Genomic DNA, 24,373 nt, shown 5'->3' on the forward strand with positions numbered 1-24,373 from the left:
CCCTGTCTGTCCAACAACATATATTTTAGTTTTTGGATGTCTGCTGATGAGTACATATAAAGTTGTTTCATTACTTCATTTTACAGAAAGACCACGTGTGTCTGTGGAGGCAAGAGGAGGCGGCTCCCCCTGGCGCTGGAGTTACTGCAGCTGTGAGCTGCTGGATGTGGTGGTGAGAACCAAGCTCAGGTTCTTTGGAAAAGCCACAGTGCTCTTAACTGCTGCAGTTAATAGTATGCTTTATTAATAGTATACTTCCTCTCTTCTGGCTTAGTGAAAAACTTAATATTATCTTGTCTTTCTAGAAAAATACATATAACCTCATTGTCAAATATAAAATTTATATTTAATCATTTACTAAACTATAAATGTACGTGTATATACATATATACAAAATGTTTCTTTGGCATACATTATTACAAAAATCCTATTTATGATAGAAACTATGTCCTGAAACTTGTTCTGTAGATCAAGCTGGCCTTGAACTCACAGAGATCCACCTGCCTCTGGACTGCAGGGAATAAAGGTGTGTGCTACCACTGGCTCGCCAGGCACCAGATACTATTTTCTTTCTTTTCCCTTTTTAAAATAGTAATTATTTTTTATGTGCATTGGTTTTGCCTGTGTGTGTCTGTGTTGAGGGTATCAGATCCTCCTGGAACTGGAGTTACAGACATGTATGAGCTGCTGTGTGGTTGCTGGGATTTGAACCAGGATCATCTGGAAGAGCAGCTACTGCCCTGAATCTCTGAGCCATCTCTCTAGCCCCTAGAAACTATTTTGAAAGAGAGAATTTTGTGTGATGTTAAAAGGAATTTAGATCAAGTGTGGTAGTGAATGCCTTTAATCCCAATACTAGGGAGGTGGAGAACAGCAGCTCTCCGTGAGTTTAACTCCAACCTGGTCTATATAACAACTTCCAGGCTAGCTGGGGCTTACATAGTGAGACCTTCTCTTAAAAACAAGATAAAAATAATTTCCTAACATCCTTGGTTTCATATTTGAACTATTTTTATTACATGCCACAGTGCACAAACACATGGGCCTAGGAATTGAACTCAGATCATCAGGCTTTGGGGCAAGCCACTCTATCCACTGAGCCATCCTGCAGATTCTGGCTTCTTTTTCTTAGTCATGAAAATATAAAAAATCGGAAGTACAGAAAAACAAACAAAAATTAAAAAAACAAAAACAAAACACCTATAATCTTATTAGAGGAATCACTATTTCTTTTAGACCCATTTGTACTTTCTTGGTGTTTTTCCCCCCCCCTTTGGTTTTGTCTTTTTGAGCAACAGGTATAGGATATACCTGGAACACTTAGAAAATAATATTCAGGTTGGGTGTGGTGTTGCACACCTCGAGATCCACTCCAGCAGTCTGGGAGGCAGAGTGGATCTCTTGAGTTTGAGGCCAGCCTGGTCCACATAGCAAGTTCTCGGCCAATCAGAATTATGTCTTGTTTCATTAAATAATAATAATAATAATAATAATAATAATAATAATAATAATAATAATAATAATAATAATAATAATAGACTCATTTATATTTAATCACAACTCCATAATTTATGTTTTATGGAAAAAATAATCATTCTGATAGATAAAGTACAGAGTGTCTGGTGCTCACTTTACCTTGCAAGGTTTCCTTTTCTTTCTTCGCTGCTCACTGACTATGATGAAGAGAAAAATCGGATTAGTTCACTGTTACAAAACCAATCTCATAAAGCTTATGTTTTCTGTGGGTTACTTTTTATGTTGTTATTGTTACTATTCTAGTATTACACATGACATTCAATTACCACATCACAAAGTGTCTGCGATGTCTGCAGTGGCCTCTGAAATTTTGCTAGTTAACAGTAATTAATTACTTTCTTTGGTTACCTTTAGTTAAATTTTTTTTTTTTTTTTTTTTTAAAGATGGCTTCTGCAGCCCTGTGAGCTCTTCTTTTCCCCACCCTTTCCCACCTCACTCCGTTTTGGCCCGGATCATTAGAGAAAAAGGAGGATACGGGGTGAGAGATCCCTGAACCTAACATCTTTCCTTTTGCCAATTCTTAGAGCACGACTACCAAGGAACCATAAACAACCCACTGAATAACCACCAGCCCTGCCTCTCAGGGCCCTTGAATTTATATACCCTCTGAAAAGTTTCCAGAATCCCAAGCATCACACAATGGCAGAAAATATCTGTAGATGGCAAAACCAGAGCTCTGCTCAAGCCACAGTCAGCTGCTGCGGGCCATCTGAAGCAGCCCCATATCCCAGTACCTGGGATTAAGATGAAAACACATATATTTCTGTGGGCCCAGGTTATGTTTTCTTGTGGTGTCCTTGACCTCTTTGGCCCCTTTAGTTCTTCCCCCCCCCTCTTCCACAGGATTCCCCAGGCTCTGCCTAATGTTTGGCTGTGGGTCTCTGCACCCGTGTCTGTCAGTACCCACCCATCTTATCTTTTGAGACCAGGGGCTCATGGAATCCAGAGCTCATAAATTTGGCTAGGCTGGATGTCCAGTGAACTCCAGGGATGTTGGGATGTGCTCCTCCCTAAAGGGTGTGGGCGCTCTACCCTATACAGATGCTCTCCATCCCCGAGCACTGGGGTTACACAGGTGAGCTGCTGTCTACGTGGCTCCTGGGCACCTGAAGGCTCTCTTCGTACTTGCTTCACAGGCAATTCATGAATGTGTCCCTGGTGCTGAGGATCATGTATTCGAAGTGCACAGACTCCCAAGATTCATTTGTACTCTGAGAAAATGGATTGTATCATTTTTGTGACAATTCATAGAAATGTTCTCCTGTCGCGAATCTGAATTTAGATATTTGTCCCAGATAATTTTACATGCTAATTTTCCACCTGAATTTTATAATCAATTTTTCCTGGCTACTTTGTCTCCCATTAAAAATTACTTTATAGAGTTATATTTAATTTATGGATAGCTCTGCAGAGAATTTTAATTTTTAGAGTTTACCATCAAAGAAAAGAACAAGAAATGTTTCAATTTTTTTTTATACTTTTTCATGTTCTTTGTATAGTTTCAGTTTATATAATACTGGTCTTGTACATTTTTTAAAATGAGCTTATGCCTAGAACTTGTATTTATTTTATAAATAAAATTTTACAAGTGGTTAAATAGAATTTTTATAACACACATGTACACACACGCATATATAGGGAAATATGTCATCCTAAATGTTTGTAGAGGTTAAAGTCCTCGTCCTCACTGTGGCTGGATTTGCAGATGGTGCCTTGACATGATTATGGGTAAAAGAGATCAGAGGTGTGGTAAGGCCAGTGATCAATAAACCTGGTACATTAAAGAAGATACGCAGAGACCAGACCGGAGCTGATATAGGGTAAGGCCACGACTAAGGCTACACTAAGGTCATTCACTTGCAAGTCAGTGAGACACTAAGTAGGAACCTGACTGTGTCGCACGGCCTTCAGAGATATGAGAAAACAATTTACACTGTTGTGTAAGCCACTCAGTGAACAGTATGTTGTTACAGCAGTTCAAAGACAGTCTACAACTCAAGCGCCTGCTTGTGTGACATGCTTGGAGGGGTAGGGGTAGGGTAGGATGTAAGGAAAATGGTGGGACCTGAGGTGTGGCCACACACAATGAGCTACCTTTTATAGTCCAACACAGAAATCTTTCCTGCACTGCTAGTAGCAAAAACAAAAAGTGAAATTTCCAAGTAGATGGCTGTTTAATCTATTATGATATATCCATACACCAGAATATTAAAATTAGGCAAATCTGTATGTATTTATATGGAGAGAGGGTATGAATGGTTAAATGAAAAAGAAATTTCTACCAATGTGGAAAGATGTGTATTAAAAAAATGATACATGGGCCCTTGCCACGCTACAGAGCCATTAGCTCTGGTGACCTTGAGCCTGACCACTTTTGAAACAAGTTGCTTTCACGTGTACCATGGGAGGGTAGATAGAAATACAAGTTTTATTAGTAAGTACCCATGACAGTTTGAATGAGGTGTCCCCCACATCTTGGGCATTTAGATACTGGGCCACTAGTTGGTGGTACAGTTTAGGGAGACTTAGGGGGAGGAGTCTTGTTGGAGGAAGTGTATCACTGGAGGTGGCTTTTGGAGTTTGAAGGCTGCCATTTCTAGTTTGCTCTTTCGGCTTGAGGCCTAAGAAGGGAGCCTCCAGCTTCCTGCTCCAGCTACCATAGTAACGCCCGCTGCGCTGATTCTCCTTAGTAACGCCTGCTGCCCTGATTCTCCTTAGTAATACCCACTTCCCTGATTCTCCTCCAGGACTGATGCCTAGCTCTGGAACCAGTAGCCCAGATAAATTCCTGTAAGTTGCCTTGTCATGATATATTTTTTTCACAGAAGAGGACAAGTATGGACAGAATATTAAAAAGATGTTTTACATAAGTAAATAGTTACATTTAAATTGATTTTTATAATGAAAATATATCCTAAAATCAATGTAATGAAAGTTTTCCAACATAAAGGTCTGTTATTAAAGGTCATAATGATGAAAATCTACATTATATACTGTTTCTCCTTTTTAAGAGAAAATAAATTTTAGATGGCAGGCAGGCAAAGTTTCTTATTTTTATTCGTAGCGAAAAGGGACTTTTTAGAATACCCCCTTTAAATGTCATTTTTAAAATATTGTAGTGAAGACACAATGAAGTTGTTAAGACTCACAAGAGTCATGAACCCCTCAAAGAGCCTCAGGTATAACTAACCATGGCAGTGCAGAGGAGCATCTTAAATAAACCCTCAGAAGAACGGTGTATCTTGAGAGTCAACGTTCATATAATTTTTATGCATTAAGAAATACTCAGAACACACGCACACAAGCTTACGGGCATCCATCCATGCCACAAATTTGTAAGTACACAATGAACATGACCTTGTGGGTATGAGGTGGTGTCTAAGTACACATTTGGGCGGTAGAAACCTCAAGTGTATGTCCGAACTTCTGACATCCCCTTCCCCATTTCCTCGTTCTTTCAATTGAGAAATAACTCAGTTCTGTTGGGTGCAGATGGCACTGCAATGCAATAAAATGAAACTACCTCCTCCCCGCCCCCGCAAATGTAAGCTGATAAGCCACATTGCCAGTGATTTCCCCTTTGGGGTTAAAATGGAATCCTAGCCAAGTGCAGCATCATGGTTGTTCACAAAGGCACCGCCCTCACCTCAGGGACATCCTCAGGTAATGGAGACCCATCACAGTCGGTATCTTCTTCTTCTGGTGCCTCCCTGTTTGTCCTCAGTGGATCTGGGAGAGAAATGTTTGGACCAAGAGAAACTAAATGTCAGCCGAGTTTTCATAGAGCTGTGTTTACTCATAAAAGGTGGCAGCAAACAGCCACTGCCCAGCAGCAGTGCGAGCGCTCTAACAGGGCCAGCCCGGAGCGAGTGACAACAGGACATGGTGTCAAGTAGTTTGTAAAGCTTGTCTATGAATCGGACATGCTTTAACAGTGGCAGTAAGATGGTTACCATAATGTATTTATAAAAACTATGACACTTTGTGATACTTTGGAGTTTGTTTTTTAGACAAGTCTCATGTAATCTAGGCTGGCCTTAAACTTTCAATGTAGCTGAAGACGACAGTGAGTTTCTAGTATTCCTGGCTCCACATCCCAAGTGCTGGGATTACAGGTGTGTACCACGATGCACGGTTTATGTGGTGCTGGGCACTGAACCTAGGGCTTCCTGCATGCTAGGACAGCACTCTATCCACAGCTACATCCACAGCCTCTGAGGATACATTTTAAAATCTCATCATTGAGGTGATTTACCCAAACACATGGAACAGACAATTAATGTTACTTTGTTCCCTTTCTGAAAACACTGCCCAGAAACTGATGAATGTTGGCGCTGCTAATGTATTTCAGTTTTACTCAAGAACATTCCCCACCCCTGAGCTTTAGCTCCCGGTAATGCTGGCTCATTCATCTGGTTCCCCCACCTGGAGAACAGGCTCTTCTGGTAGCATTCGTCTGGTTTAAGAGGTTCTGCGCTTCCTCGTCCACAACATCCAGCAAGGACTGGATAACTTCAGCTTCTTGAGGGTCATCATAGATGTCTTCATCCCGGGAATCAGATTCTTGAAAACAGGAATTTATTTTAAAAGTACTGAGGTGAGAAAGGGACAAGTGTCAGCCTGAACATGCCAGGTGCTTTGAAGTACGAACTGTCTCTCCTGAAGGGTAGACATGGTCTCCCAGTGCTTAGTCTATATGTTTGCTGACTGCTGTGACAACCAGAGCTTAGAGCAGCTGCAGCTTAGAAGCAATTAATGACAGTCAGTACTGGAGATATACTTATCCATGAAATATTAACAATTTGATGCCTATGTCATAAAATACCCTCAACGTAAAATCTGTAAACATTTGGTCATCTATGAAGCTTTAGGGAAGAGAAGAGAGGCTGGACGTTTGAGCAGGAGGCAATCAATAGTGCTAGTTTTGTACTCTCCTCATTTCTTCAAACAATCTTCCCCCTTAAAGCTATACCAGCATGTGAGTTGACAGAAGGGGACTAGCGATCCGTGTTTGTTTTTATACTTTTAGAGTCTCTACGGTAACAGGGTGGCTTATTTGAAAACTACCTTTGGTTTCAGTCAGGTCAGTTGGTTCCTTCATCTGAGAAGATGAGCCTTTTCCTCCAGGGCACACAGCTTCACCCACGCCTTCCCCGTTAACCTGAAGTGCAAGACCACAGCAAACCACCAGATTACTGCTTTGTTAACGTCTGGGATTGGAGGACTGAGCGAGGCTCCTTCCTCTATCTGATTAGTACAAGGCTCACGGTCCACCTTTGCACCCCGAATCTGTGTGACTAGGGAACACCCAGGGAGTGCAGTGTGTAAGAGTTCCTACTGTCGAACACATCTGGAATCGTGCTATTTCTTAAAATAATTAGACTACACAAAGCTCTTGAGATATGTTTTGAGATTTGTCTTCCAAAGAACATTTTAGGAAAGTTTAGCCCTAGAAGCTGAGAGAAAAGATTAAAACTATTTTTGGTCTTTTTTTTTTTTTTTTTTCTTTTGAGACAGGGTCTTGCTGTCCAGCACTAAGAGGCCTCAGATTCACACTCCTGCTGCCTTAGTGCTGGGATTATATGTGAACCAACACTGAAGACTTTTCAATGCAGTGTAACTCTTGCCTGAGTCTGTGATATAACAATGCTGACAGCAATGTGACTATTATACACCCACTGAACTGAATGCAGCATTCCAGTGCAGCAGACGGTTCACACTTCCAGTGTACAGCCTCGAGGGCAGTGTGAGCCATGGGGCTCAGTGCTGGAGCACCCGCACAGCTGGGTCCTGTCCCCACCGAGGGCAGCGTGAGCCACGGGGCTCAGTGCTGGAGCACCCGCACAGCTGGGTCCCGTCTCCAGCACAATTTAAAGAGAGACAAAGGTTGGGCTAGGGATTGTGGCACGTGGTGTCTACTTCTCTCCACGCAGGTTCTGCACATGCTGCCAGCCTCTGTGATGCAAACCGCTCTTAAGGCCCAGCCCTGTGCCCAGCAGTAGATGCCAACACAAGTGAGCTCAGCAGTGTCTTTGGAGAGTCTCTGTCTCATAAGGGTGTGACAGGGCTCTTCTAATTTTTATTTTATTTTTATCTTATCGGACAGGTTTTATATACATTATGGCTTCCAGTTTTCTGATTTTTAAATGATACCACTGTATGCAAACGTGTATCTCTGTGCCTACATGAGTATCTCATGCTTTTTTTCCTTCTGTTTGCTTCATTATATTCTGGATATTTAAAAAAAATCTTACTGTATTATTATTCTTTAGATGCCTATTTGTTTTCCAGTGAGAGACAGATAGGATTGGATTCTGATAGGAAGGAAGGTGGGATACTCTCTGGAGAGAAAACCCATGATCAGGATATATTATATATAAAAAAATCTGTGGTCAATAAAAAAATAAAGTTAATAAAAATGTAAAAGGAAAAAAAAAGGTAGATCTGGATAAACTATAAAGTTGAATGACTAAATCTTATTAAGTATGTGCTGCTCTGAAGGCCTAACACTTTTTACTGAGAAGTTAGATATGACATAATTATGCTTCATAAGCTGGTGATGTAACACCTACAGCATCACTGGTTGCGAAATCCCAGTATTCGTGAGAAATTTATGTTCTGGGCACCAGTTTTCAAGGACAGAATGTTGTCCAAAAGACTTCTTAGAACATTTCCCTCACAACAGAAATGTTGGCACCCACAATAGTACAAGCCCTTGGTTCTATGGTTTGATGTAGTTCAATAGAAACTGTGCACTTCCTTCTTTCAACACACATTGAAGAAGAAAACAAACAGTATCCAGCATGAATAACATGAAAATTCAGTTGCTGCAGCTGAAGATCTAGGTCAGCAGGGAGGCGCGCTCCGCTACAGTGTGGTGAACACACGGTGCGTGCACCGACGGCACTTGGTGTCACCGTGATTTCTGCCGTCACAGACCTCCAGCTATAGTGGCAATGTGTCTCAGGACATCTACCTAGAATGTGTTCCATGGCACCATGTGCTGCCAGAAAGGCACAGAATGGGGCTTCTGTTTATTATACGAATCCCCTTCTTCAAACCCCAGCTCATGTCTGGAACATGTTGAGATGGTGTGGGTTTTCTCAGATCACTAAAGAGCAAAGCATTTCACATGGGCAGATATGCCTTTTAGATGACATGGGCGGATGCCTGAGTAGTGACGGGTGGACTGGACTGCACGGAGTGAGTGAAGGATAAAACTTCAACAGAATAAAACCCAACCGCGATCGCCTCTGACAACTCACAGAACATGGAAGGAAGAGAATAAAACAAAGAAACATTGCCCAAACTTATGGGAACACAAGTGCCTGGGAAGACAGAGCCCAGAGTGAACTCAGAGCATTTAAAGCCTTGCCAAGTCACTGCAGGTGTCTCTGCTAATCCTGGATGGTTCACAACAAGTGCATCTTTTCCTTTGGCTAGTGCTGTCGCTGCTTACCAGGGTCACGGGCTTAGCCTTCTCAGGCCACCTGTGCTAACACTAATGCACAAGGGCAACTCAGTTGTTAAGGACACACTTCCTGCCTACACTCCATGAGACAAGTGAAGGAACCGTGCACACTAACTAAATCGTCCAGACGCTCGCATTCCTTGGTCAGGTCATTAGCCACGAAAGAGCCTGTGCGCCAGAGGGTGCAGGCGTGAAGGGTTCAGAGTGAGCTTACTTAGCAAGGCCTGTTAGTGTATCACAACAGATTCCTACTGTTAGCATGTGTGTCTCAACATTTAATTACGAAACCGATTCAGTATAAAACACAAGCACACTGGTTACTAAAAGCAGATATGACATGAAAGAAAGTTATTGTTCTTGCCTTGGAGAAGGAGTTCTGAGGCGTGAGTGCGAGCTGTCCACAAGGCTCCGTGCTGCTGAGGCCTGAGGGGAACAGCACAGGGTGGCATGAGACAACTGAAACTGCCAGAGGCACATGGAGATTGCTCGAGGTACACAACTTTGAGGATGTAACTCAGCTAAGTATTCTGACGGGGGCAGTGAGACGGATCAGCAGGATAAGCGCTTGCCTTCAGGGCTGACATCACCTGGGCCGATGAGATCCAGCCTCTGCAGTTTATCCACATCCATGAGCCGAGGCATGGGTGACGAGACATGCAGGAGCACAGGCGCACACACATACACACACACACACAGGCACACACATGTACACACTAAGTCAATGTGAAAAATGTTAACAAATTCTGACCCATATAAAATAATTAAAGGAACCCAGTATTTCTAAGGATGTTATTTTTAACTATGAAGAGGCCCGAATAAAAATGATAGAAACCAAGTAAGCAGAGTAAAATATTAAAGAAGGGTTTAACTTAAAATAACTGAATAAAGAAAGAAAGAGAGAAGGAGGGAGAAAGGGAGAGAGGGGAGAGGAGAGAGAGAGGGGGAGGAGGGAAGAAGGGAGGGGGAGGAGGGAGAAAGGGAGAGAGAGAAGGTGGGGGAGGTAGAGAGAAAGTAAGCAAGCAAGCAAGCAAAACAAAAACAACAGAAAACCACACTCAACTCCTTTGTATTTTTGAGATGGGTCTCCCACGGCCCAGGCTGGCCTCAGCTTGTACCAATGAGGGTGCCTGAGCACCTCACCCTCTTGCCACCATCTTCCAAGTGCCAGAATTAGGTGTGCACCACCACACTGGGGGCAGGGGACCCAAATCCCTGAGAAAAAATAGTTCCCATGAAAGCTTTTTGGGAGCCAGGTGGTGGTGCACACCTTTAATTTGGGAAGCAAAGGCAGGTGGCTCTTCCTAAGATGACTCAAGGTTAGCCTGGACTACAAAGTGAGTTCCAGGATAGACAGGGATACACAGAGAAACCCTGTCTTGAAAAACAAACAAACAAACACAAACACATCAAAAAGTTTGGAGCTAAATATATTGCTTACCCCTGCAATTCCAGTGCTTGGGAGGCAGAGGCAGGAGGATTGCTACAAATTTGAAGTCAGCCTGGGCTCTAGAAGGAGACCCTGTACCAAGTCCCACAAAACAAAACAAGCTGTTTGGAACTGAGTGATTTAAGTCAGAGATGCTGAATGGAAACTATTCCACATTACATCACAAGTGCAGAACTGTCTTCACTCTTACTGTGTGGGTGAGCCGACTGTTCATTTTGCAAAGTGCTTTAGCACAGACATGGTGGGGGTAAATACAGGAAAATGTTCTTTAGTGCATTTCTAGACCAATACTGACTTTTCCCTCTTGGCAGCATATGGGTTCTAGGGTTTCTAGCTGAAAATGACCTGTAGGTAATTCTGGCAGGAAGATGGAGGTTGTGGAGTTCTTATGAATGTATTTCTATAACTTTATGGTTGCTGTTATGAAGACCCTAAGGACCTTTTCACTTTACTAGAAAGCATTATAGAAAGCATTTTAAAACTCTAGGAGAAATGATTTTAAAAGCCTATTGATAAAAAGCTACTAGATCAAAGTCCCCTCTGCACACCTCAGGAAATCAATTTATTTACAGTTTCCCTGCTGCTCTATGGTTCCCTTTACCCTCTTGGTGTCAAAGACATTGGTCCCATGGGAGTCAAGCCAGAGAACAGACAGAGCCCAACGTGCTTTCCACAGGTGTGGGCCTAGAAGACAAACTGGCAGCAAACATTTGTCACTGTTTCAGGAGCTAGCCTGCTCTAAAGTGAACTGATTAAGAGCAGGGGACAGGTGTCTCTGGCTTTCCGAAGCTTTGGCTCTAACAGACAAATGGCATGGTTTCCTGATGGTGTTAGTATCCAGAAGCTACTCTCTGCAAACCTGGAAGATTTGCTCCATGCACAGCACCGAGCTCTAGTTCACAGTCTCCTATGCCTGACATCTCTCTTAGCATGAGCAATAAAAGCCACACCTGTAGGTGCCAACTATATAAACAGGTGGAAATCATATTTTCTGGGTGTAAGTTTTAGACTTGTTCTTTATTAACTTTGTGGGCTTTGGCAAGTTATCAAACTTCTCTGTGCCTCGGTTTCTCTTTCTATAAAGTGATAAAGCAGAAACTTTAGAATCACCCAGTTATTAATGAGGACTAAAACACTTATAAGAATGCTTTGCTGAGGATACAATGATGGCTAAAGCTCTACCGTTTGTCACGACGCTGCCATGTGACATAGATATTTCTGTATCTGTAAATCCGCAATGCCCAGACGGGCCCCTGGGGCAGAGGAGACACTCTGTAAATATCTGTGTAAATTACTAAGCTGCATACAAGCCTCATTAGAGCCCCGTTAGGTTGACATTAGCTGCGGTTGTACTGGTAGGAAATGGAGGCTCCTGGAATCATCAGGGGACCTCCTGAGGCCACAGTTTCGGCCCCACTGCACTATGTATTTCATGGTCTACTTTGCTCTCTTATTTTTCTAATATATTGAGTTTCAACGATGTTAGCACTTAAAGAGTATTTTCACTTGGATCCTGTAAAACATCCTACAGTGTTGAGATAAACAGCTTAAAGACAGTTGCTGTCCAAGAAGAAAGTCATCTCTCTGTAAAGTGTGTGAAACCAAATGTTCATACCGTTGGCTTTGGTGAATCTTGGAGCAGAAATGGCGGATCTCGTTGAACTAGGCACCACGGGACAACCATCTCTGTACAACAGACACAGGAGTTACAAAGGAAAACCAGAACAATTTACAAAGGTTTCAGATAGCTTAAAAACACTTTGGACCATGTTCTAGTCATTTTGGAGGCTTCACTTTACAGGGGCTGAGGCCAGGCACCCCAAAAAGTGTGGACAGGATTTTATGAACCTCTTTATGTGTGTCTGTACCCCCAGTACCCCAGTGAGATGAATGGCAAACACAGGACAATCCAACAATCTTAACTCGCAGGCTGGGCTGATGTATGCAACACATCATCAGCCCTCCCTCAAACACAGTGCAGAGCAAGGGTGATCTACAGCCACAGGAGAGACGTACTCACCACTCCCCAACCTCTCCTCACAAAGATTCAGAAAAAAAAATTAGGGATGGCTTTTTTTCCCTTCTCCATTTTCTTCTACTCAGTCCAGGCTGGCCTTGGGTCTATTCTGTAGCAAGGTTGTATGAACTGTCAATCTGCTTGCTTTTGGTTCCAAGTATAGGAATTATAGGTGAGTAAACCACACTCAGCAAGGACTGAATCCTTGATATTATTATTGCTAATGACAGAGCTGGAGGCTGGACTGAAGGCTCCATCTGCTGAACTTATCTCTGCTCTGAGAATGACCGTCAGTCCCGCATGTCAGCCTAGTGCCCTTCCCATTTAGGAACATGGTGGTTGATGACTGACAGCCTCCATCACTGCCATTAAGCAGACAGTTCAGAGGTGAGCTAACTCGGGATGTACAGTTTACATGTTTATATACGAGGCCTTGAAACAAACAAGCATTTCTTTCAGAGTGAAAATAGAAGTGAAACAAGCTGTTCATTCTAAGAATCAGAGAGTAGCCAAAGTGAGCACACTGGGAATAGGGGGTAGTGTGCCATCTTGTACGTACTTAAGGATACCTAAAAGGACACTGTGTTGGCAGACACATACCACACTCCGTCAGCAATCTTGTATGCTGTTGCTGGGCTGCTGGAGACTGCCAACTCCTTTCAGCTTTCGCATGGGTTACTTCTCAAGGCTATGTTTGCAGGCAGCAATCCTGAGATATGGAGCACCTTCTCAACTAACCAAACCAAGCCAACCAACCTAGGCTCTCTTCATAGGCTGCTATGAAATGAGGGGCTCCTGAGGTCACTCTAACAATAATCCTCTCCTGTGGTCTCCATTAGACCTAACCACACCTTCTCTGGGGCCTCTGCACACATGTGAAACCCACACCAAGATCATGTGCTTGATGGGCCATAAGCAATATGTCTTTTTGTTTTGTTTGAGGTACATCTTCTGCTCCAGGCTGGGGTCATTAGCTTGCAGTTAATTAAAGAAAATTCTACCCCCTTTATAGTTCCTGAGATACACAGTCACCACAGCTATCCATACTTTCTTTATTGTGTCTATTATTTATTGTGGACTATAAAGATAGAGTGGAGAGAGTAGAAAATCTCTTACAGACATTACTTGTCAATAAAGAAGTCTACAGCCAATGAACTGAGGCAGGAAATAGGAGGTGGGACATCTGGCAGGGAGGGAATTCTGGGAACTAGGAATGCTGAGGAGATGAGTGTAAGACAAGGAGAGGAAACCAGCCATGTAGCTGAACTCAGGCTACAATAAAAGGGATAGCTGAGTTATAAGCTAGTTAGAGAACAATCTGAGGCTTATGGCCTAAGCATTTATTAGAAAATAATTAGTCTCAGAGTTGTTATTTCTGGGAACAAAGAAGTCAGGTAGAAAAGCCCAGAGGTTGACAGGGAGAGCTGAGGAAAAACATGGAGGACGTAACTATGACATCTGAGCAACAACAGCTAAGACAATGGTAGGAAAAGAATGGAACATGACTTCAGGACTGAGTGAAGACTGTTCTGATTTTAAGGCGAAGCATTCCATCTATAACAAGTTTGGAAGTGATGGTAATTTCTACCATATATCTTCCCTTCCCCCAACTTATTCACATTCACTAAGGAAAACAACTGTGTCAATCTAACATTTAGACACACAGAGATTCGGGTGAGGGATTATCTAAAAACAATAAGCAAGTTTATCGATAGCTTACATTTGAATTCACAAACATCTGTCAAATTTCCCTACACATAGCTTGGTTTAGTCTCCAAACTCAAAAGCCTTGATTCATGGGCACTGTGGGGAGTGAACTGTCTCCAAGGATGTCTGGACTCTCAAGATTATGCTGGAGCCCAGACAACTGTGAAGACGCCGCTTCACAGAGCACAAGAAATAGGAACTTAGCTTGGACTATTAGGACACTGTTGTCACTGCTGAAGCCCTAGCAGGTCAAAGGTGAGGCAGGAAAGTCAGTTAGAGACAGAGACTGAGAAGTAGAAGCATAGTGTATAGCAGATGCTGCCTTAGAACATGGTGGGCAGGAAGCCAAGCAAAGTAGTGGATTCTTATAACCTATCAAAGGAACCTAATCCCACGGACACGCTGACTCCCAGTAAGATCCATTTGTATTTCTGACCTCCGAAACTGCAGAGATGGTAATCTTGTGTTGTTTATGGTAATTTGTTAGAGGAGTCATAGGAAATCGATGCCCATGTTTTCTAACAGTTTTCCTGTACATGTGACGGAAGCTGCTGTTAGCATTTGATGCTGTGGGAAGCACTTGTAGTTCAGATAGGCCATATTGTAGGCCCCGGCACAAGTGTTCATCAGTGGTGGCTGTGGGAACCCCTCCTTGAAGATGGCTCTAGATGGAGCGGTGTGAGAAGCACAGCTGGAATAGTCATCTGGTCACCAGAGAGAAAACTGATACACCACAGATAATGGCCAACAGCAAAAAGGAAAGAATTGAGCTATGTTTCTGGTACTTGCAATTGAAGACATTCTGATATGTGCTAATTGCCTATTGATTGAAATCATGCTGAAGCACTTCCTTGCGTGGCTTCTTAGACTCTATCAGGAACTCTGTTCCAATGTTACTCTTTTGTTGGCTGTGAACTGGTAGTTCTGTAATGCCCATATGACAGTACAAGCACAACCAAGGACTGATCTGCATCCATACACACCCAAGGCTGTAGACTACTGCCCAGTACCTGGTTACTTTCAGCACCACTGAAGGAAGTGACAGGTCCAATGCCCTGTTTGCTTCTTCCAAGGTCATTCCTTGTGTGCTGACTCCGTTCACATAATGAATGATGTCTAGCAGCTGGAGACTGCAGTCAACAGCTGCAGCTGACCTTGGGTTGATGTCACTAATATATACCACTCCATGTGGGCTGCCATGGCCTCCAGAGAGAGAGAACCCTTCAAAGAACAGAAAGTAATGATTTCCCAGGCACAGGAGTCTTGTAATGCATGAAAGTCGCACTGAATGGAGCTTGCGTTGTTCTTACCTAACTCCTCTCCATGGCATGTGACTGTAATGTCAGGCAGCAAATGGGGAAACACTGGCATCCTGGGTAACTCTAGGATCCGTCCCAGAACTAATCTGACTGTTTTGGGTGCAGCTCGCAGCAGGTTTACCGCATCAGTGTGGGTCATGTTTGTAACATCTGCATCATTAACCTACAAAAGGAGAGAGAGGCAAGCTACGGCTTGAATTTTGGAACGGGAAATATGATTATAACCTATATTAGCCAGTAAGAGATTTATGGTGATGTAGCCTCTAATTAATTAGAATCTCTTTCTCTACAGAGTGTAGAGACAATGACCAAGCTATTATGAACAATGTGAAGTTGTTAACAAGTAAATGCACACTTTGCTGCCCTCCAGATTTTAAGAAACTGGCTGTTCTCATGGACTTGAGAGACCCTGAAGGACTTTCAGTTTAGAAAGCAACTTGCAGCAATTCCCAAGAATCCATGTGTATAAAGGCTGTAATGGAGAATGATCTGACACCCCTGCCTTCACATCTCACATGGATTGCAGGTGGGTGCCGCCATGTCAGTTTTCTGTAGTGCTGAAGCTATATATATATGTGCTACCAACTGAGCTACATTCCTAAGTCCCCACCACCTCCTTCGGAGACAGAGTCTCATGCTGAATTTGTCGTGTTGTCAAGAAAGACCTTGTGTTCCTGATCCAACTGACTCTACCCGCCAAGTGCTGAGACTCCAGGCATGTGCCCTCTGCCTCGCTAATGCCTCAATAACGACTTTATTTTTAAAGTGTTGGCGAAGGAAAACATAAACCAGGGAAACCGTCCTAACTCAGCCCCCTTCCTTCCGCAGTGCACACTTGATTTTGGTCACCGCTACGGTCTGGATGTGACTAGGTTCTCTGCGTGACAGTAAAGCCACTGACTAGAAGGAGCAGAGGGACCCCAGACACTCTGGCATCCTCCTGAGATGATGTCTTCCTCTTACACAGGTATGATGCCTTCACTTGGGCTAGCTGATGGTGCCTTTTCTTTTTAAAGTTAGCTTGTGTAAGGTATTTCATGATAGTAATAAAGATAGATTAAGACCGCCAGTCACATTTGTAAGAATGTCTCCATTCCCCTTAACTGTCTCACTTTAAAAATATCGTTTTATTTTGTGCCTATATGGCTGTGTATCAGTTGTGTGCCTGATGCCTGCAGCCCCTCAGTGTCTTACCTTTATAAGCCGGTCTCCAGGCTTTAGCCTTCCATCACCTTTGGCTGGATCCTGTATGACGTCATGAACATAACAGCCAATACTCTGACTGCCTTTGGTTACTGTAAAACCCAGACTTCCTTTTTCTGATTTAACCAGGGTAATGAGAAGCTCTACTTCCTAGAGAAAGAACACAGATTGACTTAAGGTTGTCTGTCCTCTTTCTCCTACAGACAAACACACATGAATATTGTAGCCCTCAGTTAAGAGACAAGAAACCCCCAATCTTAACTCAGCCAAGTGAGAGGTCTTCTCAACTCTAGATAGAAAGTTCCTTTCTTTCCAAGCATGTGACATATTTTGAAGTATAAAATTATATATAAAGTTATGGTGATTCACAACCATCTGTAAAGGGATCCAATTCTCTTTTCTGGTATGTCTGAATTCAGCTACAGTGTAATCATATACATAAAATAAATAAATAAATCCTGGGGCTGGAGAGATGGCTCAGCTGTTAAGAGCACTGACTGCTCTTCCAGAGGTCCTGAGTTCAAATCCAAGCAACCACATGGTGGCTCACAGACATCTGTAATGGGATCTGACGCCCTCTTCTAGTGTGTCTGAAGATAGTTACAGTGTACTTATATATAATAAATATGCAAATCTTTTTTAAAAAAAAAGTTTTGTGCTTGTCCCCAGTCTTTCCCTCCATTCTTCTTCCATTTAAAAAGTGTTTTTCTATCTGGAAGAGCTAGGATTGGATCAGAGCCTCACATGCCAGCCAAGGACTGTCCAGAGTGAGCCTGGCAGATCCAGGATAAACAAGGAAGCAAACTGATGACATTTTGACCATCAAAGGCAACGCTTGGGGCAGACGGTTTAGAAACAACTAAGAGGGAGGCAGGAGACACGAAAGGAAGGTTCCATGTGTTGCGGTGTCTGTAGAACTATGAAGTACTGTGCATCATATTATTAAGATGTGCAACAAACTCCAAAGATTTTAGTTGGGAGGGGGCGGATGCTTATGTGGACAATGACAGAGTTTATTGCTATGAATGAACCTGAAAATGCTCAGATGATAACACTTATTTCCTCTGTCTATCTGTCTGTCTGTCTGTCTCTCCCTCTGACACACTGACACACACATACACTCCTATGATTATAAAAAAATGAAAATTATGGAAAGACTATCTGGTCCACAATCTCTGTAGCCTGGGATGGTGAGATCACAGGTGCTTCTCTTCCCTTTACTTGTTTTATGTTTGGACATAGACATTTAGTTCTTAGCTAACGAACAGTGAAAAAGGCTAGCTTTCAATACAATTAAAAGAATTACCATTCTTGAATGGAAAAAGTTTGATTTGCAGGCTTAGAAATTTTAAGGCTTTGATAAAACAACTATGTGTGAGTTAAACTGGGGCCAGGGATGGGGGCATATGGTTGAAGAGGGGGTAGGATAGGGTTAACTAACATTAAGGATGTTAAAGAACTCATATGGAAATCTGCTGTTTTACAAAGTTCATATGTGGTTTTTTTTTTTTTTTTTCATGAGAAGAGTTTTAATTGGAATTCCAAAAATCACAGACCGTCAGAAGCTCAGTGCCAAGTGTGGGGTGCTTCCCCATGAGTTTGTTGCTGGTCATGCATGTCATTCCCCCCAACCCTGCAACCAAACAACACAAGCTATTGCCATGGTTCTTGATAATCTACCAGAACTTAAGACCAACTGCTGAAGACACCACCCACCTCAGACACAGCACATGGAAAAATCAGGTTGCTCCTGCCTAGGAAGTTTCCTCCCTGTTGGCTAGCATCCATGAACTGAGAGGCGCTGGGCAGAATGCTAGGGTTAAAACACACCAAGTCTTACCCAGCAGTGAACTCTGGAAGTTCTAACAGTGACTGGCAAGGCAAGACACACCATGGTACGATAGTGGGTCAAATGTTATGGGAGCAAATGCTCTGATTGGATTTAGGACCCATGCAATAAGAGATGCATGCCCAGTGCTGTAACAGGAATCAGGAGCACATTGCTGCAGAGTTCACAGGCTCCAACCATCACCCTACGACTATTATTTTGGTAAACAGACAATCTGCCCTTTAAATTTGTTAACTCTCTATCTAAATATCAGCACAGCTTTTAGACCTTATCAGAGAAGTTTCTTCGTACTGTGAAAAATAGTTAATACAGATATCCACCACTGGCCAAGTTACAGAGACTATGAGTGTGGGTTGTCCAGAAGCAAACGGAACACCTATATTATATGCCCTTTCCCAGGGTTCAGGGAACAGTGTGGAAGGGTGTGTATGAAAGAGTGTAAGAGCCAGAGGTCAGGAAGGACCAGAGTGAAGCTGTGTTTTCTGGGTACCACAGGGCTACTGTACTCATGAACTCAAGGCAGCTGTGGTAACCATGACAAGACAAGCCAGGCAGCACTGCAGCGTAGAGGGAGGAACTCATGAGAGCCCCGCCCCAGGCTACTGTCAGTCTGGGGGAGGGAGGCAGTTTAAAGGGTGCGGCAACTGGTGGGCCCACTGTGCTCCAGTGGAAGGCCCCACACCCATGAGTAGGTGGGCAGCATAAACAGAACTTGGTGGGTTATCTAGAAACAAAGAGGGGTACTTGAGCTTGGGTAGAGATGAGGTAGGTCTGGGAGGAATGTGGGGTGAAAAATAAGGGTGGATGAATGTGGTCAAGGCACATTTCATACGTATATGAAGTTCTCTTCTATTTTAGTTGTGAGCCTTTAATGGCTAAGCCATCTCTCTAGCCAAACCATCAACCAGGAAGCCTGTACGGGACTGCCCCAGGCCCTCTGCACATAGCTTACAGTTGTGTAGCTTGGTCTTCTGGTCAGTAGGGCTGACTCTGACTCTGTTGCCTGCCTTTGGGATCCTTTCCTACTGAGTTGCCTCATCCAGCCTTAATAAAAGAGGAGGAGGTGCCTAGCCTTAAGGCAGCTTGATATATGCCCAGGCTGGTTGATACCTCCCTTTTTTTGGGAGGACTTGGGGAGAGAAGAGGAAAGGAGGGAGGGGAAACTACAGCCAGGATGAAATAAATAAATAAATAAATAAATATCCAAAGAATTAATAAAGATTAATAAAAAGCCAAAATGAATGGCTCTGGAAAAACACTGTCTGAGGCTGACCTCCGGCTTTCACACACATACACATGAACACTTCCACACACACATGTGTACTCATGCACACACATTCGTTCCCAGTCTTCTGAAGCTGGCAGCCCACTGGATATCCAAAGCTACTAGGAATCACAAGAGGTAGGTGATTTGTTTGTGGACATCTGCCATAATGGAGAGACAGCAGTGAGAAAGTCAGGGTGACAGACAATACTTTTTACCATTCCCTAATTTCTTATGAGGGAAACATCAGAGAGGGGCATTATTCATTCAGTAAGTGTAATATAAGCAAGTCTACAACACAGCTTTTCCCTTAACTAATAGAAAAAACACGTCTGTAACCTCACTGAGAGAAATGAGAGTTGTTTTATAGTTGTATGCAGAGAAAGACGCTCACCAGCTCAGAATCATCAAGGTGGTTTCCCAAGTCACTTTTCACAGTCGTCATCTTTTCCTCTTTGTTCGGCTGAGAAGCGAGATGTGTGAAGTATTTGCCAGTGGAGTCGGAGGGAGCACACTCTGCCGGGGACTGGTGGCTCTGTCCAGAGCTTACCTCCAGCAGATGAGGAGGACGGCTACAGAGACAAGAAACAACACTATCTGTGGATGCTTTCCAGGGCCAATATTTAGTTTGTGCCACGGCAGAAATGGTCAACAAATTTCTGTCAGGTTTTACGTGAGACTCTCACAGGCTTTCATCTGCATTTAGATGATCAATTTATTCAACGACTACTGTTTGGTAATATTTCTAATTATTTTCTGTGCAGGTTCAACTTTGGATAAGCTCTGTAGGCTACATAAGGATGGTAAGGCAGGCTAGAATTAAGTATACTTTCTATTCCTAGCTGCTATTCAAGATGGAAGTTATGTGATCAGGGATCTAAACTGTATTCCGACCTAGTGAGAAAAGGAGAAATTTAAAAAAACTTCTTACTCTTGTGGTCATTTATTTTTACTTAAATACTCACTTTCCAGAATTGGGGATTGAACTATGTATGGTTTTATTCATTTACACAAGTGCTCTACTATTGTCCACTGCTCTTTGAGAGAATTTTTCTAGGCTGTCTAGGCTGGCCTTCACCTCTTTCCTCCCTCAGGCTTCCGAGCATCTGGGATAATAAGATGGTTCCCATGGTCACTCTGCACGGGAGAACAGGGAGGGCAGAGGGAAGGGGAAGGAAAGGTAGATAGATGAACGGACAGACAAACAGATGGATGATGGACAGATGGAGGGAGGGTAGGAGGAGAGAAAATGCAGGCCAGCATGCTTGGACACACACAGACAGCAACAGTCCAGGTAGGAGCAGCTGCTGGAGGCGTGGCTGTATCTTTAACTGCGGCTCCTACTTGTTCAAACATTTTCTCTTTCCTGGTTTCCAAGCCTTGCAGTTTGTGAACAGCCCTTGGTCTCCTCTAGCAATTCTAATCTTCCAGGGTATCATTACCCAGCTAAATCTCTCTCTTTTCTCTCTGGTTAAATTGTGTTGAGAAACTGCTTTCTTAATTGCTAAGGGTGAAACTGAGTGGCCTGAAAGCTCACTAGTCAGTCTGAACAGCGAGCAGACCTACTATTGTGAATCCACAGGCATTCCATTCTTTACAAGAAATGCTCTTTATTCTGTGTACACGTGTGCACCAGGGTGCCCTATCTTCTGGAGCAGGAGTTCTAGGAGGTTATGAGCTGACTGGTATGGGTGCTAGGAACTGAACCAGAGTCCTCTCTAAGCTCTGAGCCATGATTCCAGCCCACTGGATGCTGCTTTCTTAGAGCAATCTATGTTGCTGGTGCCTGGCTACAGCACCGGCTGCTCTGGACACTGGAACACTAGCAGTACCTGCTCTCCGACTCCGGCTTGCTGGGCATTTTCCGAGGGAGGTAAAACATGGTGCATATGGATTCTTCCTGGCTTCTCGGTGCTTCAGGTGCAAAGGCTGTCGTTGGGGTCACACCTGGCATCCTTGCTGGCGGTCTCGCGGAGTCCTCCTCTCCACTCTCGCTGTGGTCGCTGTAACTCTGTCTCCTGGATGAAGGCTTGCACTGTTTCTTGCTTTTGCCAGACACCCCGTTCTTGTCCGAGCTGACGCCTTGCTCCACCAAGAACGACGACGGCTGAGAAGGCTCTTTACTGCTGTTCAGAAATGGTTGTGCTGGAGAGTGGAGTGGGGTCTGAAAGGGACACATTGAAGGACGTCAGAGGGTGACAAATGGCATCAGCTTTAAGTGGTCAGCTCATTATGAACCTGCTAAGAAGCAGTACTTTATGTAAAGATATACACTTTCTGATAACAAACATAATTAGGGCTCTTTAAACAGAAATATGACAAGTGCTAAGACTATAGGAGTTACTTTTTATTTATTACAATAATTAATTTTTGGGGTATCATTGTATCAGTGTACAAATGCCACAGTGTATGTGTAAAGGTCAGAGAACAACTTATGGTTGGTTCTCTGTCCACCCAGGGGCTTCCTGGGCTTGAACTCAGGTCCTTAGGCTTGGCAGCAAGCACCCTTACCTGGTGAGCCACCTTGACAGCCTGACTTACATCTTATGGTCAAACTGTCTTACTTATTTCTGTGTGCTTGTGCTTGCTGTGACATGCGTGTAGCTGACAGGACAATTCTGTTGGGTCAGTTCTCTCCTGTCATCTTTACATGGTTTCCAGGGATCCAACTGATGTCAGGCTTTTTACACCTTTATCCACTGAGCCTTCCTGCCAGCCCTGACTTATACTTCCATATCAGAATTCGAGCTGGATTATATATTCTATAGGATACTTTGTATCCTATTTCCAAAATTTAGGATTCTGTAATGAATGCTAACTTTTTAAAAAGTTAGTATATACTTTAAGATTTATTTATTATTTTATAAATATGTGTATGCCTGAGTGTATGTATGGTACACCACATGTATGCCAGTCCCACAGAGGCCAGAATGAATGCCCTTTGGAACTGGAGTTATAGGCAGCTGTGAGCTAGTGGATGTGGTGCTAGGAGCTAAACCGAATCCATGTCCTATGGAAGGACAGCAGGTGTCCTTAACTACTCAGCCACCTCTCTACAATGTGCTCTGGAAACTGCGTTAAAGATTCTATCACAGTGTCTGTGCCCTTTCTGGCCCTTCAAATGCCACTTCCAATTACATTTCAGAAACACCACCCTGCTGCTTTGTCCTCCTCACTCGTCCCCTCCCCCACTATACAGAGAAGGCGCCTGGCTCCAGCACCTCTTCCTTCCAGATCCTGAGAACAGCACTGGGACTGAACCCTTGAGCTGATAGGCCAAAGGCCAATTTTCTTGAAAACACCATCTGTGATGGTTTGTATATGCTTGGCCAAGGGAGTGGCACTATTAGAAGGTGTAGACCTTTTGGAGTTGGTGTGGCCTTGTTCAAGTAGGTGTATCACTGTGAGTGTGGACTTTAATACACTAGTCCTAGCTGCCTGGAAGCCAGTATTTTGCTAGCAGCCAACAGATGAAAATGTAGAACTCTCAGCATCTCCTGCCTGGACACTGCCATGATCCTGCTTTGATGATAATGGACTGAGTCTCTGAACCTGCAAGCCAGCCCAATGAAATGTTGTTCTTATAAGAGTCATCTTGGTCATGGCATCTGGTCACAGTCTCTTCAAGGGGGTTCCGTTAGTAAAACCCTAACTAAGACACCATCAGAATACAAGATAACATTTCCTAGTTAAATACAGAGATGTGAATCCCAGTACATGCAGCTGAATTATCAAACCACTATTCTGTGAAAATAGAAATTAGTATCAAGCGACCTTACCAAATATGAAGTGTCGATTTCTGGAAGCACACCAGGCGCAGGTCTACAGAGGAGCAAGGACACTTCTGGAGCTGTTCCCCTGAGAGCAGATATGACATCCTAGAGGCACATGAGGAAAGATGGAAATGGACTATGAAATGAGGCAAGAAGGAGGTAAAGAGCCAGCCAGCCCACTGGCCCATCCTTGGGTAACTGAAGTATTGCCCCTGCCGGACGCTCCTGGCTCACCTGCTGAGACAGTCCCTTCAAAGGGGCTCCATTAACTTTCAATATAACATCTCCAACAGCGATCTTCCCACTCTCTGCTGCCGGCTGTCCAGGAAAGAGCTTTTTAACCCTTACTATGGTACAGTTCATTTGCTCTGGTAGAAGATTATCTTCTCGAGAAAAACTAAATCCAAGGCCTGAGCTGTTTTTAAACAGTTTGACCTCAAATGTATTATCTAGAGAAAAGAGATAAAAAAGTTAAAAATTATTAAGCTGTGTACATATGAACATGCAGAAGCACATACTCTAAGACATGCTTTATAAGGAGATTTACTTATTTATTATATGTATGTGAGTACATCCTGTTATCAGACGCACCAGAAGAGGGTATTGGATCCCATTACAGATGGTTGTGAGTCACCATGTGGTTGCTGGGAATCGAACTCAGGACCTCTGGAAGGGCAGCCAGTGCTCTAACCACTGAGCCATCTCTCCAGCCCTAGACATGCTTTTAAGGAAGCATATTTAGGTATGCTTTCTTCAGCACACTTCACACTCTCACACACTCTCTTC

At 43.4% G+C, this 24,373-nt stretch overlaps 1 protein-coding gene across 1 annotated transcript in view; it reads right to left on the reverse strand.

The window, feature by feature from the left end:
* The window catches only part of PTPN13 (protein tyrosine phosphatase non-receptor type 13), a gene marked incomplete at its 5' end in the record, with an annotated part of 122,866 nt that overhangs the window by 12,757 nt on the left and 85,736 nt on the right, over positions 1 to 24,373 (reverse strand). The window contains 13 exons of the mRNA XM_080925731.1: positions 1,636 to 1,673; positions 5,184 to 5,266; positions 5,963 to 6,100; positions 6,605 to 6,698; positions 9,370 to 9,431; positions 12,071 to 12,141; positions 15,190 to 15,400; positions 15,490 to 15,661; positions 16,693 to 16,851; positions 20,209 to 20,386; positions 21,647 to 21,978; positions 23,594 to 23,692; positions 23,822 to 24,036. Of these exons, the coding sequence (XP_080781857.1) occupies positions 1,636 to 1,673; positions 5,184 to 5,266; positions 5,963 to 6,100; positions 6,605 to 6,698; positions 9,370 to 9,431; positions 12,071 to 12,141; positions 15,190 to 15,400; positions 15,490 to 15,661; positions 16,693 to 16,851; positions 20,209 to 20,386; positions 21,647 to 21,978; positions 23,594 to 23,692; positions 23,822 to 24,036 (1,852 nt within the window). The remainder of the gene's footprint in view (positions 1 to 1,635; positions 1,674 to 5,183; positions 5,267 to 5,962; positions 6,101 to 6,604; positions 6,699 to 9,369; positions 9,432 to 12,070; positions 12,142 to 15,189; positions 15,401 to 15,489; positions 15,662 to 16,692; positions 16,852 to 20,208; positions 20,387 to 21,646; positions 21,979 to 23,593; positions 23,693 to 23,821; positions 24,037 to 24,373) is intronic.

The sequence above is a fragment of the Micromys minutus genome (assembly GCF_963924665.1).
Source record: "Micromys minutus genome assembly, chromosome: 11".
NCBI lineage: Eukaryota > Metazoa > Chordata > Mammalia > Rodentia > Muridae > Micromys > Micromys minutus.